The sequence below is a fragment of the Falco biarmicus genome, chromosome W (genome assembly GCF_023638135.1).
Source record: "Falco biarmicus isolate bFalBia1 chromosome W, bFalBia1.pri, whole genome shotgun sequence".
NCBI classification, from domain to species: Eukaryota; Metazoa; Chordata; class Aves; order Falconiformes; family Falconidae; genus Falco; species Falco biarmicus.
Genome location: NC_079310.1, coordinates 3,788,217 through 3,805,903, shown reverse-complemented (window position 1 = coordinate 3,805,903; position 17,687 = coordinate 3,788,217). Strand labels below are relative to the sequence as shown.

General features: G+C 41.5%; 2 protein-coding genes across 2 annotated transcripts in view; one reads left to right on the top strand and one right to left on the bottom strand.

Moving 5' to 3' along the window:
• The window catches only part of LOC130142107 (iron-sulfur cluster assembly 1 homolog, mitochondrial-like), a 78,131-nt gene extending 73,830 nt beyond the window's left edge, over positions 1 to 4,301 (top strand). Inside the window, exons 2-3 of the mRNA XM_056323554.1 lie at positions 6 to 98; positions 3,855 to 4,301. Coding sequence (XP_056179529.1) covers positions 6 to 98; positions 3,855 to 4,003 — 242 coding nt within the window. The 3' untranslated portion in view covers positions 4,004 to 4,301. The remainder of the gene's footprint in view (positions 1 to 5; positions 99 to 3,854) is intronic.
• The window catches only part of LOC130142145 (uncharacterized), a 438,873-nt gene that overhangs the window by 241,010 nt on the left and 180,176 nt on the right, over positions 1 to 17,687 (bottom strand). The window lies entirely within an intron of this gene.

Sequence of the window (17,687 nt, the reverse complement as noted above, 5' to 3'; positions counted from 1 at the left end):
GAAAGTAGGTGTTCGTACAAGAGGATGCAATGGACTTTCTTACACACTAGAATATACAAAGTCAAAGGGAGACTCTGATGAAGATGTAGTTCAAGATGGTGAGTTTCTGATGTAGTAAAGAAAAACTGCATGCGTGTGTGGGAAGAATAACCTAATTACAAGTTTGCCGAGGGACAGGTTAGGACTTCAAAGTAGCAAGTTATTGTAAGAGGTTCTAGTGCTCTGTTATAGGAGTTGTCACCTTGGTTTCTGTTGTGAGGATGTAGAAGTAATCAGTTAGCTAAATCTGCAGCTTTGTAGAGTGTGGATAACTGGCTAGCTGAAAAAGGTCACATAGACATAGTCCAGCTGGCTGGACAAAAATGCACATCGCACTCAGCTTATCTGAAGTAAAGCAAAAATACACTGTCCTTGGCTGTTTTTGTTACACAATAACAGGAAGATGGTGGTCGGTAAAGAATGTTGCAGGTGGGAACAGATAACTACAGAAGAGAAACTAGGGGCGGGCTTGGTATTTAGGCAACTAACCAATAATGAGCTTAACTTTTGTAATATGTATGAGCTAATTATAACAAGGCATAAAAGGTGACTGTAAGGGACAATAAACAAAGTCTGCTGATCACTCATATTGAGTGACTGTGTCTTCCCTCCGTCGCGACAGTAGAGGAAACAAGCAATATCCTCGGTCCAACCTTCATTCCATGCCCATGTTGGGATAAGTTGGAGTTCCCTATGATAACAACAAAAAAGCCTCTGTACTGGGTCAGAATAAATGCCCTAGCCCTTTATTCCTGTCTTTGGAGGCAGCCAATAGCAAATATCTGAGAGAATACAGAACAAGGCATGGACAGACGGATACCTTACTAATGTACCTAAAAGTACTTGACAAAGTAAAAGCTTTATTTGCAAAGTTTTCCCAACTATCTTCTATAGCTAGCCTTATAATCGACTTCTTTTTTTAAATGCCTTTATGCTTTTGATCTTGACGTTATTTTGTGACAATGCATTCTATAATTTTAATTAAGCATTATGTTTGAAACTGTTTTCTTAGGTTGGTATTGTGTGCTGGGTTGACCCTGGCTGGCTGCCAGGTGCCCACTAAGCTGCTCTATTACTCCCCCTCCTCAGCTGGACAGGGGAGAGAAAATATAATGTAAAGCTTGTGGGTCGAGATAAGGACAGGGAGATCACTTGGCAATTACAGTCATGAGCAAAACTGACTCAACTTGGGGAAATTGGTTTAGTTTATTACCATTCAAATCAGAGTAGGATAATGAGAAATAAAATCAAAACCACCACCTCAACTTCACTCCCAATTTCTCTACTCCCTCCTCCCGAGTGGCACAGGGGGACAGGGAATGGGGTCAGTTCATCACACGTTGTTTCTGCCACTCCTTCCTCCTCACATTCTTCCCCTGCTCCAGCATGGGGTCCCTCCCACGGAGCACAGTCCTCCAGGAACTTCTCCAACATGGGTCCTTCCCACGGGCTGCAGTTCTTCATGAACTGTTCCAGCGTGGGTCCCATCCACAGGGTACAGTCCTTCAGGAACAGACTGCTCCAGCGTGGGTGTCCCCGTCCCGTGTCCTGTCCCCCCTCCCCCCGAGTTCACAAGTCCTGCCAGCAAACCTGCTTCAGTGCAGGCTTCCCACAGGTCCCAGCCTCCTTCAGGCATCCATCTGCTTCGGCGTGGGGTCCTCCACGGGCTGTAGATGGATATCTGTTCCACTGTGGACCTGCATGGGCTGCAGAGGAATCTCTGCTCCGGCGCCTGGAGCACCTCCTCCCACTCCTCCTTCACTGACCTTGGTGTCTGCAGAGTTGTTTCTCTCGTATATTCTCACTCCTCTCTCTAGCTGAAGTTGCTGGGTTGTTCGTTGTTTGGTTTTTTTTTCTTCTCCCCTCTTATTAAATATGTTATCACAGAGGTGCTACCACTGTCTCTGATTGGCTCGGCCTTGGCCAGCGGCAGGTCCGTCTTGGGGCTGGCTGGCATTGGTTCCATGGGACTTAGGGGAAGCTTCTGGCATCTTCTCGCAGAAGCCACCCCTGTAGCCCCCCTCCTGCTACCAAAACCTTGCCACGCAAACCCACTACAGCTTGCTGCCCGATAATTTCACTGAGTAGTCCCGTTGTAGGTCTATTGTTAAAGTACTGAAAGTTCCATACATCTTTCCAATTTTTATGGAACCTTCCCTTGGTGATATTTTTGTCAAGCATGAATTTTTAGGAAGGCATAATAATGTTTGTTTTGGCTTCTGTTCTTCTAAAATTTGCTAAATTTTTTTATACGTTATTGAACTGTGCTGCGTTTGCATCCAGAAAGATTACTTTTCAGCTGGTGGCAAAGTAGGAGATTTGAATAAGAGTAGGATATCACAGTTACTTTCTTACAGAAGCTATGCTGCTTGGCAGAGCTCAAATTCCAGCTGCCTTGAAAATATCTGTGACCAAATCTTAATATTTATTTTTTTTAGGTAACTTTTTTTTAAGATAACTTTTTAAGGAGCTTCAGCAAATGACTAAATTGAAATGGAGTAGATGAGATCAGGACTGCCACCTAATTTTGCAGGTGCTTCTTGACTTCAGATTTAGCTGGATCCTAGAGTTGCCTCTTCTTGCCTCCAGAGCTGCTCTGGCTTTACAGGGCTGAAAACACACTTTTCAGAAGGCAGTTCCTGGCTTGGTTCTTAAGGGAGATGACAGCAGTTTCCCTCAGTCACAACAGAGGCCTTAATCTCTGAAGCCAGATGATGTTTCAGTTGTGGCTGTGTCCCTTCTGTTTTACTTTGATTGCTTCTAGACAGTCTTCCACTGAAGGCTCTAACTTTTTATATAGCACAGTGAGCTGGTGGCTTTGGGTACCAACCCAATTCTCCTGGCTTTTAGTTAGCAAGTGCTGATGCTTAATACAGAATTGTGATTCTGCTTCAGGGTTCAGGTTCTCTCTCATTAGATTTAGCCTTCCCTGTGTATTACTGTCCAGGTTGACCAAGGAAAATGTGCTTAGATGCCCACAGACTTGACTTGTTTTACTAAAGTGTTCCATCTCAACTTCTACTATGATGAAACAGCTTTCCAGCACCCTCCTATAACTTAATGAGTTCTTGTCGCTGCTACTGACACTATTTTTAAACTTTTATTTTTATTATTTCCTAGTCTTATGGACAGCTAAAGCAGTCTATTCATACTAACCACTTTATACCATACTTGCAGTTTTAAAGTTCAATAACTTTCCAGGCTGGTAGATACTTTGCATACTTTAGAAAAAGGAGATCTTTCTAGTTCTGCAGATGAACTGCTAATTCTTACACCTTAAAGGTTATGATATCTTCAAAAGTTCGCACAGCTACCTTGGTATAGAATTCAATATTGCTAATAATTCATGTAGATCTAATAATGTTGGCAGAGCAAAGGACATTCCTTATGAGAGAAGGGTTCTTCGGTGTTTTTTTTTTTTTAGGAATGCATAGGCTTTAAGAACAGTAGAAGAAAGTGGGTTACTGAATATAATGCATGGGAAAGGAAGTATCAAAGCTGAGACCCACATCCAAGTTCTACAACTGATTGCTCTGGGTATCGTGATTTTAAATCTGAATGAAAATAAATGCGCACATATACACAAATACCAGCACTAGACTGTTGCTAGAATTTTGTAGCTAGAGTTTGGGGGGGGGGGGGGGGGGGGGGGGAAGGAAGAAAAAAAGTGCCATATCTTAGGCTAGGGAAAATGAGTTCTATTGACATATTTTTGTATTTGGCTTCCACTTTTATCACTGGTTGGAACAACATTTCAAAGTAAATGATGAACGGTTTTGCTGTACGTAATTTTTTTTTTCTTTGTTGTCTTTAAGGGATTAGAATCTTTATTGAGAAGAAAGCACAGCTGACACTTCTAAGAACTGAAATGGACTATGTGGAAGACAAACTGTTCAGTGAATTTGTCTTCAATAATCCAAACATCAAAGGAACATGTGGCTGTGGAGAAAGCTTTAACGTTTGAAATTTCAGGATGACTACTTTGACTTTGAAAGCCACAAAACACTTGCTGAATATGTGGCTTTCAAAAGCAAGTGCATTTTCTTCAGGTACTTAGGCTGTGCAAAGTGTGGATGCTATTAAGGAAAATAAGGTTAATTAATTTTGAAAATTTAAATTGTGTGTTAAATCCCTGCACTGATGTTTTTACACTGCAACTTGTGATTAATTGGAACCCAGAAGGTAAGAACATTAAGTGGTGTGGCACTTCTGTGTGTTTATGTACCGTGGAAATAAAGTCTCGCTTTTTTTTTCCTTTGCCACTTTCTTTGTCCACTCTACTTGCACTTCCCCATCCAAAAGCCTTCTGCAAGAGTATATTGGCTATTTATTCTGATTTGAGTTGGAAAACAACAAAAAACCCCAAACACTTCTATATTTGTGTGTGTTTAAATATGTATATATGCAGACACCCACTCTTCAGCTTCAAAGTTCACTATGATTATGTACATAAATAATTTGTTTTATTAGGTTTCTGCTGGTTTTATGTATAGACTTGTCTGGTGGTTTATTTTCCCATAAATCTAGGGAAGCCCAAAAAGCAGTTCATGTGCTACAGCTGTTGGGAAGGCAGGTGCAAGGCCAAGAAAGATAGGGAGCAGTATGGGAATATAGGGAGTAACAAACTACAAGGCTGAAGCATAGCAACGCAAATAGCTACATGGATAGAATGCTTATTTTAGTCATGATAGTTAGGGGTGTGAGAACAGCGTGCGCTTAGAGGCTAATAACCAATTATATTTCTGCTTTACGAATATGCATGTGTATCGAGTCTATATAAGTAGTGTTAGAAACTAATAAAGTTGAGCAAGATGCATAACTCGTATTGAGCGATTTCTTGACTCCGGCGAACCCTTCTCCCCAACAATTGGCGCCCGAACGACGGGAAAAAATGGAAAAACTCTGCCTTTGCATTGTGACTGTGGGCTTTACGAATTGAGAGTCGCTAGAGAGGCGTTTGAGCAGGAAGGCGTCTGTAAGGAGTAAAGACGTCTGAATCCGGCAGTGAGCTCCTGCACGGATCCGCACCGGTAAGACCGTTTTTTCCCTCGATAATGGAAAGGGAGGCGGCACTCACGCTATTATCTGATATTCTTGCTAAGCGAGAGGCTAGCGTGAGCACAAAGAAGCTCCAAGAGCTATGCAGGTGGGCGAATGAAAAAGGACACCTAAAAGACCCGCAATTGATGTTTAGTGTGACTGAGTGGCGAGAGATCGGGGATTCCCTTTCCGATGCGACCCTTAGTGGCAGCAAGTCGGCCAAGGACTTGGGGACTACCTGGCGGGAGGTCATGAACCATTTACGATCAATGGTTGCGGAGAAAAAAATGGCTGTGGCTGCGTCAGACCTCCTCGGTAGGGAAACCGAGTCGGAGTCTACCCGATTATTTGGTCAAGGCGCTCCGTCTGCAAAAGGCATAATTGTGCCTATTAAAAAATCTGCGACAGAGCTATTACAGCCGACACCATCTCCGGAGGGTGCCGCCGCAACAGGTGCTCCACGCCGACCTGAAAGCTACCGAGAGCCGCCCCCCGTGCTAGATGAGGAAGAGGGTACAAGTGCGGGTCCGAGAGCGCCTCTGAATGAAAGCGCAGAGTCCGATAAAGAAAATGAACCCACCCCTGTTGGGGCTCTTGCTGTATTGAATGATTATACTGAACTCTGAAGCAAGTGGAAAAATACTGAAGAAATAAGACAAGGTTGCGACCAGAACAGTGGAATGAAGAAAGAGGAACAAATTGCAGATGTTGGCACAAAAGCAAGGCCAACGGGACGTGATAAGAGGAGCTGGGAAACCGCAGAAAGGAGCCTACGTGCCAGAACAAGCAGAAACAGAAATCTTCCCAGTAAACAATTGTTAACCAATCATATTATTATACGCTTGTAAAATAGCCAACCACATTATTGCACGCTTATAGAATGCCTTATAAAAGTCTACCTGGTTTGTACAATAAACGGATCAGATCTTGAACTCTGTGAGTATTTGAATCTGACTCCCGCTCGCCCGAAATGCCCGCAGCATCTGGTGACCCCCGACGTGATCCGATGAGGGTCGACAGGATCGGTTAAAAGGTCAGGAGGATTCATTAAGGATCGTGTTACGAGCTGCGGAGCCTGCGAGGATCCTGCTGCCAGCGGAGAGAGAGCTGGGCGCCCGAAGAAAGGCGGAACGTGCACGGCTGACCGGTGAGTCAGGAAATTTAAGCAGGATGGGAATCACTGCATCAGTGGTGGAAAAAGCAATCGTAGACAATTTGATGAAACTGGCAGAAAAAACTGAAACGCCAGTCTCACGGCAGGCAGTAGTTGATCTGCTATGTTGGAGTCGCCGCCGTGGTTACCTTGCTTCTACGCAAGATGTATATAATAATGAAACATGGAAGAAAGTAGGAGAGGACTTATGGGAATCTGTGCAAGTTGGGACTAAGGGGGTAAAGATTTTGGCTCGCACGTATCGAGCTGTACGGGGTATGGTCGCGCAGTTACACGGCGAGGCTCAAGTCGCTGCAGCTGTTAAGGCTGCAGTGCGGTCTCCCGGCGATCCTACTGCTCAGTCGGAGGAAGAGCCAGAGGGACAACCTCCGTGTGAAAATCCCCCCGATTATACATCCAAAGCTTATCCAGTACTGACCACTGCTGAACGAATAGCGTGGGGATTAGATGATGAATTACCACCCTGGTGTCCTGAAAAGGAACAAGCGGCGAGCGGCGGCGTGCGGCCCGGCAGGCCCCGTCCCGGCCGCGGTTTCTCTCCAAGGCGGCACCCCACCCCCCCCCTCCGATCGGCGCCATGGCAATGCAAGCGGCCAAGCGAGCTAACATCTGGCTGTCCCCAGAGGTCAATCGGATCCTTTATATTCGGAACCTGCCGTATAAAATCACAGCGGAGGAAATGTATGATATCTTTGGGAAATACGGACCTATTCGACAAATCAGAGTTGGAAACTCTCCTGAAACAAGAGGAACAGCTTAAGCTTCTCAAGGAAAAATACGGAATTGATTACAAACCCACCAACCCCCCCCCCCCCAAAAAAAAAAAAAAAAAAAAAAAAAAAAAGTGCTTCAGATGTCACCTACAAGAAATGGGTTTCTGCTTTGAACTAGCAAACATCTCTGTGTTTAAAAAGAAGCCTTTTTGCCTTGATGGAGATAATTTATTCTGTATTCTGTATTTATGCTGTATTCTGAATGTGGAAATTGGTTGGGACTAGGAGGCTGGCTTAAAGGCATTTTGCAAACGGGATTATTATTTTTGATCGTTATTGTAATAATAGTTTCTTGATCAAAACCAGCCAAAATTATTTGTAAGCATTAGGCATATCTGAAGAGAATGCCTTTATTTGAATCAGCAGTTAAGGTGTAGTTTAGTCTGATGCTGTGGTTTTATCTGCTTCTGGTGAATTTTTGAAGTGATGAAATCAGAGATACAAGGTATACTAAGAGTTATGAGGTAATAAGGTAATAATCTAAGTAAGGGTGCTGTCTTTTATATCTACAAGTGCAACATGCTTTTATGTAGCAGAGAGAAACTTTAACAATAATGTTGCTTGAGCGAGATGTGCATGTGACAACTTGGGAAAAGGGATATCACAACTGGAGTGCAACAGTGTTTCTATGTCTGGCAGAGTGAAGCACTTACATTAAGACTGCATTTTTAATTACTGTACTCGTTAAGATTCAATGATGCCATAAGGCTAAGGCCTTTTATCACAGATTGGTTCTGAACTAAAAGGTGTGTGCACATGTAGATATGCACATTTGTGTTATTTTCCTTAATTGGCTACCCTTATATACACTGGCCTGATTTTGAGCCTTTGGGAGTAAACTATACGGCTATAAATCAATCATATTGGGGTTGGTTAGATCGGCAGTATAATGACACGAATCATGGCCTTGGAGATAACTGTACCTGGTGGAATACTACACTTGTTAAAAATACGTATTTTTTGCAACAGTTGATTTACCGTTTAAATGTATCAATTTATTTACCTCAACAAGAATTGAGGGTGATTGAGGGATTTATTGAAACAAGGTCTGTCTATATTGTTGTTTGTTATTCTTTTGTTACTTTTAGTGCCTTGCCTTTTACAATGTTTTCAGAGCTGTGTGGAACGCAGTATTAATGCTGTATTTAAAAAGAAAGGGGGAGGTGTTGGGGCTCTTGCTGTATTGAATGATTATACTGAACTCTGAAGCAAGTGGAAAAATACTGAAGAAATAAGACGAGGTTGCGACCAGAACAGTGGAATGAAGAAAGAGGAACAAATTGCAGATGTTGGCACAAAACCAAGGCCAACGGGACGTGATAAGAGGAGCTGGGAAACCGCAGAAAAGAGCCTATGTGCCAGAACAAGCAGAAACAGAAATCTTCCCGGTAAACAATTGTTAACCAATCATATTATTATACGCTTGTAAAATAGCCAATCACATTATTGCACGCTTATAGAATGCCTTATAAAAGTTTACCTGGTTTGTACAATAAATGGATCAGATCTTGAACTCTGTGAGTATTTGAATCTGACTCCCGCTCGCCCGAAATGCCCGCAGCACACCCCAGCTGCCCCGATCCCCCGTCCCCGAACAAAACCCTCCGACCGGACCCTAAACCGCTTGCAGCAGCAATTGAACGAATGCCATCTGCCTACTGCCAGTCGTGATGTTCAAGTCCCGATATGTTGGAAACCTTTTGATTGGAAGTTTATGCAGCACCTACGACAAACTGTTACACAATATGATTTACAATCAGAACCAGCCAAGCACCTGCTGAATTATTTGTTTGACTCTGAAATCATGACACCCAGTGACTGTACTTCGCTAGCCAGATTGCTTCTTACACCAGCACAGTTCCCCGCACCCCACCAGCATGCCGTCAGTGCCCCGCGGCTCCCCCCGCTCGCCCGACCACCCACCGCCACGGATCCCCCCAGCTGCTAGCGAAAAGTGGAGTCCAGAGTTCGGTGTAGAGCTGCAGATCGCACCCCCGCCAGTGGTAAGACCATGTAGAGTAAATCGCGGCAGGACTCTACGCTAAATTCCTCTCTGTGAGAGGGGGGAGGGGCACTGTGGAAGACCACGACGAGTAAATCGCGACGGGGATTCTCCGCTGATACCCTTTCTGTGAAAGAGGAGAGCTCTGAGAAGACCGCGATGGAATTAGACGCGGCAATTAAACTGTTAACTGGCATCCTCCTTGGGAGAGGGGAGGGCGTTAAAGAGACAGAAGCGGAGTCCTTAGTTCGCTGGGCACAAAAAAAAAATAATATATAAATAGCGGCAGCAGCCATAGAAGCCTTGGGGAGAGATGTGGTAGAAAGCCGGTGGAGCAGAAGGGTGATTCACCTAAGCCTTCTCTCTTGGCTACACTTTTCGGAGTTGGGCATACTATTCCTATGAAGGGTATGTCCGCCCCTGCGTGTTCAACAGTGCCGGAGCTTTTATATGACAGCGGACAATCCGAAAGTTACTCCTCGGGAGCCTGCTGTAACTGAGCCGAACCCGAAGAGGCTGCTGAGCCTCCTCAGGAGGGCGGGGTAGCGAGTCCTGCTGCACCAATCACGTCAGGGCTGGCAAAAGCGCCGTGCGATGAAGTATCCTCCTCGTCCTGAGACATCAGCTGACGAATTTGAGGAAGAAGGCGGGGAGAAACTTTGTGATAACAGTACAGAGAAATCCTTACAGGAGGAAATAGATAAATTAAGAAACCTGGTAAAGCGAGTTAAAATGAACCTGCCTACTACTTCAATACCTGTAATTCCTCCAGTTAGCCCAACTACCCCACCGATGCTGAACTCGAGAAAAGATCCAATTCTACAGCGCTGGTCTGGTGTTATTCGTGATTCCATTTTGGAGGGTGATTGGCAAGTGACCAGCTCATTAGCTTGTCCAGTATTGATTAATAATCATGATGCACGTAGCTGGGACATGATTTATGGAAGGTTAATGATCAGATTTTAGCGATGGGAGCGTTGCAACCGTTCCCATCCTGGTTACATGACACCGAAGCCAACAGTCCTGGAACTTGTTCACCAGAACAGTGGGCTGCCCTAGAAGTTGTGTCCCACAAAATTCAGACTGGCTGGTGACATTATCTTTTTTGGTTTGTAATGTTGCCACTTCACCTTTTGCCCTTATTTTGCAATGGCAAAAGAAAAAGGGGGAAAATACGGCGATCGTTTTAGAGTGGTTGTTTTTGCCATTGCAACCCATGTTACCGAAATCTCGGAATGAAGAACTTATCAACACCAATGTGATGTAGATAAGCAGACACTTCTTTATTGACGGCCGGGTGCGTGAGCGAGTCCTCTCATGATCAACGCACACCAAGTCTCAAAATTAGACACCATATATAGAACTTATTCATACATATTCATTAAGTATTCATGCATAACCATGATATTTCCCGTAAATCATTAACATATTCTCCTCCTATAGTAAGAGCTATAAGTAGAGCTTAGAAAGGTCTAGAAATGGGTCTGGGGTACGATTTGGGTAGGTGGTATATGAGTCGGTGGTCGCGATCTCCCCCTGCCGGAATTACCTTTTACTAAAGTTCATGGTTTCTTGGCAGGTAACCACAAGCTGTTCCAGTCGACTCTCCCCAGTTTCCATTCATCTCATATTCTGACATTTCAATACACCTTCTACATACAGAAGACTGGTCAAATACAAAGAAACCTTTCAAACCCTAAATTTATTACCTAAGTTTTAACAATGGTTCTAGCCCATTCTTCTAGCCTTGGTACGGGATGTACAGAAGATCTCATAGCAGCTTTTACTGTGCAACTATAAGTTTCATTAAAATATATTTCTTATCCTTCTATATTTCTATTTTATAAAATAATTTTTATAAAATCAAATAATCAATCAAATAAAGTCAATCAATCTTAACTTATTAGCAAATCTATAACATTTCACCCCTTTGAAAGTGTTGAAAATCATTATTTCAATACTTTCACATTATTTATATATCATTTGTTTCAACATATTTTGGTGGTGGACCATGTCTTGATAAAATAGTTGGTACTTCTCTCATAATCATACAATTGACTGAAATTCTATTGGTAAACTGTTTCTTCAACCATGCATATACTAGCACGATCATCAAAAAGACAATTAGTAACAGAAACAAAGTTTTGATTATGGATTGTATCCAAGAGCTCAAATTCCATCCCAGTTTGTTAAAAAAAATTTCCCCAGCCAATCTTCTGACATATCTTCTTGAATTGATTCTGTATCTTTTCTCAATTTTACCTAATAGGTCCAGATCATGTTCCACATCTTGAGTGACATTTGGAATGTGAATGCAACTGTGGTCCAGTCTATCCTTGAGATATCCACATACCCCATGTTCTTTAAGTAGGAGCATATCTAATGCCATACTATTTTGTAAAGTCATCTTGGAAGTCGCCTGTAACTGTATGTTCAATTCCTTAAACCTCTTTTTGGTGACATTTGTTATTTTTTTTTACTTGACCAGTTAACTGATAAAGCCATTCTTTATTTCTATATGATGCTATAGGATTCAAAAGTGATTCAAGTACCCAGCCAATTTTCACTCCTGTTGAGGGTTCATTCCAAGTATCATCATTTGTCTCAGATCTCTTTGTTCGTTTCAATTTTAAATTCTCTAGGGATCCTCTAAATGGTGATTTCTTCCAAATTAGACACAATGTTGGCATGCCTAAAATAATTTGTTTCACCTTACCATCTAATGGTAAATGAGTTGTCCAGGTTCCATCACTCAATGCCCAAATTAGATGTCCTGGACTTTGAATAGTAGATTTTCTACAACTAAACAGAGTTCCTTTCCTGAGTATAAAAGTACTGGTTTAAATTGAAAGTATTCTTAAGATCTCGACAAAAACAACCATATTTCCAAGCAGCAGCCAAAGGAAGAATTATTTGAATTATTAAGTCTGCATTGCTGCAATCATACACTTTTTCACATTTCCACCATGGCACTATTTTATTTTCCTTTTCTCTCAATGAAGTTGCTTTATCATTAACTGAGGGTAGCACTGCAAAAACTTTTCCATCCCAGGTAAAACACCAAGGAGTTCTGGCCATGTACTGACTAAAATTGAAAAAAAATATCACCATGGACCATAGAGTCCCATTGCTCTACTAATTGTATACCTTGGCCAGTTTTGTTACACTTCCATTCCATGATATTTTTGCTTACATTGGTTTTAAGTTATTCATCATAAGAACACCATCCTAACTGGGGATTTAGACCCCCAGGAAAAAGAACTCGAACTATGGCACTAGGTCGGGATCCTGTTATAAAATCATGATGCAATAGTTTTTTTACAATCTGTTTCTTTACCTGGTGACTTCCACTGTTTTCTAATAACCTTTACTTGTTCATACCATTGAGTTACTGGCCTTTGTTCACAATAGGTGGTCTCATTTTTATATTCCAGATTGGCCAGATTCATGGTTAAAATTCCCCATAGAATAGATTCACCTACTGCCCATGGAATTGGCAAACAAGCAGTGATCTGCATGACATTTTGTAAATTGGCAAATTCTTTAGTCAATCCTACCATCAAATTTTCCTCAGCCATTTGTTTGGGAACTTCAATCACTTGTTCTGTTTCTACTTGTCTTTTGTTCCTGTCCACCAAGTCAGCCCATGATCCCACCAACACTACCGACCAAAATAAAATCCAAAAAATAATCATAACCTGATATGAAAAATTAGACATGTTTCAAAGTCAATTTTAAAGTCTCTGGGTCACGATTGACAATCTTCCATGGAGTAGGTGCTTTCTTCACTCGAGTATAATGTATCCAAGCATCTGATTCTGCTATCTTGATAGCTGTAAAAGAGGTTAACAGTATCTGGAAAGGTCCTCTCCAGTGCTCCTGCAAAGGTTCGGAGGTCCAGGTCTTCACATAGACATAGTCCCCTGGTTGGAAATCATGCACTGAATTTTCCTGGAATAAAGGTCTATTCCAAGGTACTGCACTCCAAATTGCAGCAAAAGTTTTCCTTAGAAAAAGCAAATAGTTATACACATCTTGTTTTCCTTTTACATGTATGTTTAGATTTGGTTCTGGAGACTCATATGTTTTTCCATATAATAATTCATAAGGACTGACTGAGGTTCCACTCTTTGGCTGTACCCTGATTCATAATAATGCCAATGAAAGTGCCTGAGGCCACTTTAGACTGGTTTCTTGACAAATTTTACTTATTTGTTGTTTCAAAGTTTGATTCATCCTTTCCACTTTCCCACTAGATTGTGGTCTCCAAGATGCATGTAAATCCCAATTAATACCCAATACTTTGCTAACACTTTGGACTACTTCAGCAACAAAGTGTGGACCTCTGTCAGAAGAAATTCCAATAGGAACTCCAAATCTCAGAATTATTTCTTGTAATAACCACTTCACTACTTCTTTTGCTTGTGTGGTGCGACAGGGAAGGGCTTCTGGCCATCCTGTAAAAGTATCAACCCTTACCAGGATGTACCGGTACCCATTTTGTCTGGGTAGCTCTGAGAAATCTACTTGCCAATTATCTCCAGGTTCTGTACCAGATTTCAGTCTACCCGTTTGAAACTTTTTCTTAATCATTGGATTATTTTTCAAACATACTTCACACTTTGCAGTTACCATTTTAACTATTCCTAACATCTTAACTGATATTACTTGCTTTCGTAAAGATGTTATTAAGGCTTCTGCCCCCCAATGACATTCTTGATGTCTTGTTTAAATTATCTCTCTCATCAAAAGAGGTGTAATTACTACTTGTCCATTAGGAGTTATCCACCACCCAGCTAGGTTTTTCTTAGCATTTAATAACTGACCCAATTTGTTGGGGCTCTTGCTGTATTGAATGATTATACTGAACTCTGAAGCAAGTGGAAAAATACTGAAGAAATAAGACGAGGTTACGGCCAGTACAGTGGGATGAAGAAAAAGGAGCAAATTGCAGATGTTTGCTCAAAACCAAGGCCAACGGGACGTGATAAGAGGAGCTGGGAAACCGCAGAAAGGAGCCTACGTGCCAGAACAAGCAGAAACAGAAATCTTCCCAGTAAACAATTGTTAACCAATCATATTATTATACGCTTGTAAAATAGCCAACCACATTATTGCACGCTTATAGAATGCCTTATAAAAGTCTACCTGGTTTGTACAATAAACGGATCAGATCTTGAACTCTGTGAGTATTTGAATCTGACTCCCGCTCGCCCGAAATGCCCGCAGCACAATTTGTCACCTTCTTCTGAATATTTGGTTTTTCCCTGGGAAGGGTTACTGTTTTAGAAGGAATTATTGCCATCTGTAATGCTTGTTTCTTTGCTACCTTTCTTGCCATTTTATCAGCCAAATTATTTCCAGCTATTATTTTTGTATTCCCAATTTGATGTGCCTTACAGTGCATGATTGCTACTTGATCTGGCTTTTGAACTGCTTGCAGTAATTGTATAATTTCCTTTTGATGCTTAACGTTTGATCCTTGAGAGGACAATAGCCTTCTTTCTTTCCACAAAGCCCCATGGACATGCACTACCCCAAAGGCATATTTTGAATCTGTCCAGATATTTACTTTCTTGTCTTTACTTAATTCTAGGGCTTGAATCAAGGCAGTAAGTTCCGCTTTCTGGGCTGATGTGGTACTCGCCAATGCTCCTGCTTCTATAACTGTAGTATCTGTTGTTACCGCATATCCGGCGTATCAGACGCCTTGCTCCATAAAGCTGCTTCCATCAGTATACAATTCCCAGTCTGATCGCTCCAATGGTACATCCTTCAAGTCTTCACGACTGGAGTAAACATACTCGAAGGTAGCCAAGCAGTCATGTTCCAGTTGTCCTTCCTCCTGTATGGAACTTAAAAACACTGCAGGATTTACCAGGTTAGTTGTCTTTAAAATCACATCATCTTGTTCCGTCAGTACTACCTGGTACTTCATCATTCGGCTGGGAGACAACCAATGTCCCCCCTTTTGTTCTAAAACAGTTATCACCATGTGTGGGACACAGGCTGTTATTGTTCTTCCCAAAGTTAACTTCCGAGCTTCTTGTATGAGCATCACTGTTGCTGCCACTGCTCAAAGGCAGTTCGGCCACCCTTTACTCACTGTGTCCAGTTGTTTAGAGAAATACCCGACTGGTTGTTTCCAGCTTCCTATCCTCTGGGTTAACACGCCCAGTGCAAGGTGTTGTCTTTCATGAACAAACAACTGGAAATCTTTGGTTAGATCCGGCAGTCCCAAAGCAGGTGCAGACATTAAGGCACGTTTTAACTCTACAAAAGCCTTTTGTTGTTGTGGGCCCCATACAAAGGGAGAGTTCTTTTGGGCCTCATACAGCGGTTTAGCTATTAGCCCATAGTTCATAATCCAAAGGCGACACCACCCAGTCATTCCCAAAAATGCTCTGAGTTCATGAATATTTATCGGCTCAGGTATACCACAAATAACTTCTTTGCGATCTTTTCCTAATTGTCGTTGTCCTTTTGAAATCTCAAAGCCCAGATATATCACAGTCTGGCAGGCTATTTAGGCTTTCTTCCTGGACACCTTGTACCCATTTAGTCCCAGGAAATTCAAGAGGTTGATAGTCACTTGTATAGAAGTAAATCTTTCTTCTGTAGCAATCAGTATGTCATCCACGTATTGTAAAAGTAAATGTCCAGGTCTTGATTTATCCTGTTTCCAGATTTCAAGTTCCTTTGCTAACTGATTTCCAAAAATAGTTGGACAGTTTTTAAATCCTTGGGGTAATCTAGCCCATGTCAGCTGCATCTTTCGCCCGGTTTGAGGATTTTCCCATTCAAAAGCAAACAGTTTTCTACTTTCCTTTTCCAAAGGTATACAAAAGAAAGCATCTTTTAAATCAAGCACTGTAAACCATTGATAAGTCTCCTTTAACGCTGTTAACAGTGTATAAGGGTTTGCTACCACAGGATAAATACCCTTAACTATTTGATTTACTGCTCTCGAGTCTTGTACCAGTCTATATTCACCCGATGGTTTTCTGACTGGTAAAATAGGAGTATTATACTCAGATTCACATTCTTCCAAAATTTTATACTCCAAAAATTTATCAATTTCTTCAATTCCTGTCTCACTTCTGGTTTGATTGGATATTGTTTAATTCTCACTGTTCCTGCGCCTTCCTTCAAATCTATTTTAACAGGTTCTGCTAGTTTCGATTTACCAGGAATATTTGTTTCCCATACAGTAGGGATCACTGCCAAATCCACCTCCGGTGGAATTTCTTGTTTCTTTACTTTTTCTTGTATCATCAGGATTTCTCCCGTTTTTGACTCAGGTATTTTCAAGAAAAGTTCTCCTTTGTCAAAAACAATTTGTGCATTTAAGTTGGATAACAAATCTCTTCCTAAGAAGGGTATTCAGACATTCTGGTACATACAAGAATTCATGTGTAATTATCTTATTTCCAAATTTCAAATCCAGGGGTTGCAGGAATGGCCTTTTTTTTTTTAATTTTTCCTTTACTGGTATTTAATAAAAAAAATGTTGCTCCTGTATCCACTCCCAATCTCACAAGTTGAACATTTTTTTTTTCCACTTTCTTATTATCAGAAGTTATAGCCATTACCAAATTATCTCTAATAGTTAGCTTACATTCATCCTGCCAATCCTTTCTTTGTCTTAAGTAAAAGAACAAATCCACATTTGGCATTTTATTCCATTTCCCTTCTCTTTTACAATACAGCATTAACTGCAGAATAGTGTTATAATTCAGTGTCCCATTCATGGGCCACTTTTCCTGATCATCCAACATATACAAAGGCCACCAATTATTACAATACTCAAATTATTACAATACTCAATCATCTGGCTCTTTTGCAGATCATCATGTAAATTTCCCCAATGTGCCAATAAACATCCCAATAAAGAATTTTTTGGGATTTTGTCATTTACAGCAAGATTACCCATGCTTTTAGTTTTAAACAACCGAGTTAACTTAGATGCCATGGTATAATCACTCACAGTACAATACACGATTATTCAACTCTGTCACTCTGATCCGTGGATCCACTCTCCACACTCGCTTTTGTGCTCAATTGCACGTCTCACCCTTACAGCCACACTCACACTTTCCCACAGTTACTTTAAACAAAGACATAAACCACAATATTATACACTTCTTAATTTTCTTCTCAATACACAAACACAATAAACAATTCCGTATCAAAAGAAAAACCCCTTCTAACTTCTTGTTAGAGGCACTACCTTAGAGAACACTATAGCATATAGGTTCTCTTGTTTCCACTTTTGTCCAACCCTGCAATAGCTTTCGCTTATGTCTTACAGGCAGACGCCTAGTCCTACCCTGCGCAGCTTTCACCGCGTCTGACAGGCAGACTTACTCAGTGGGACATGTCAGTTTTGACACAAACCTTGCTAGGTTTCTTTGGGTACTGCCTGTCCTAATTCTACCCTATTAGTCCTATGTAGACATAACACTAATCCCAAGCAATTGATCCTTTGGAACTCAACTTTAGTTCTGATTAGTAAACACAAATGTTTTTCTGTTTTGAATGTGGGCCCATAGAGTAGTAGACTGATATATCTCCATCTAGCGAAGACATCAAATAAGTGTATTTGCTATTTTTTTATGATGAAGATTACTTTTAAATTCCAGATCTAAACCCAGCCTCA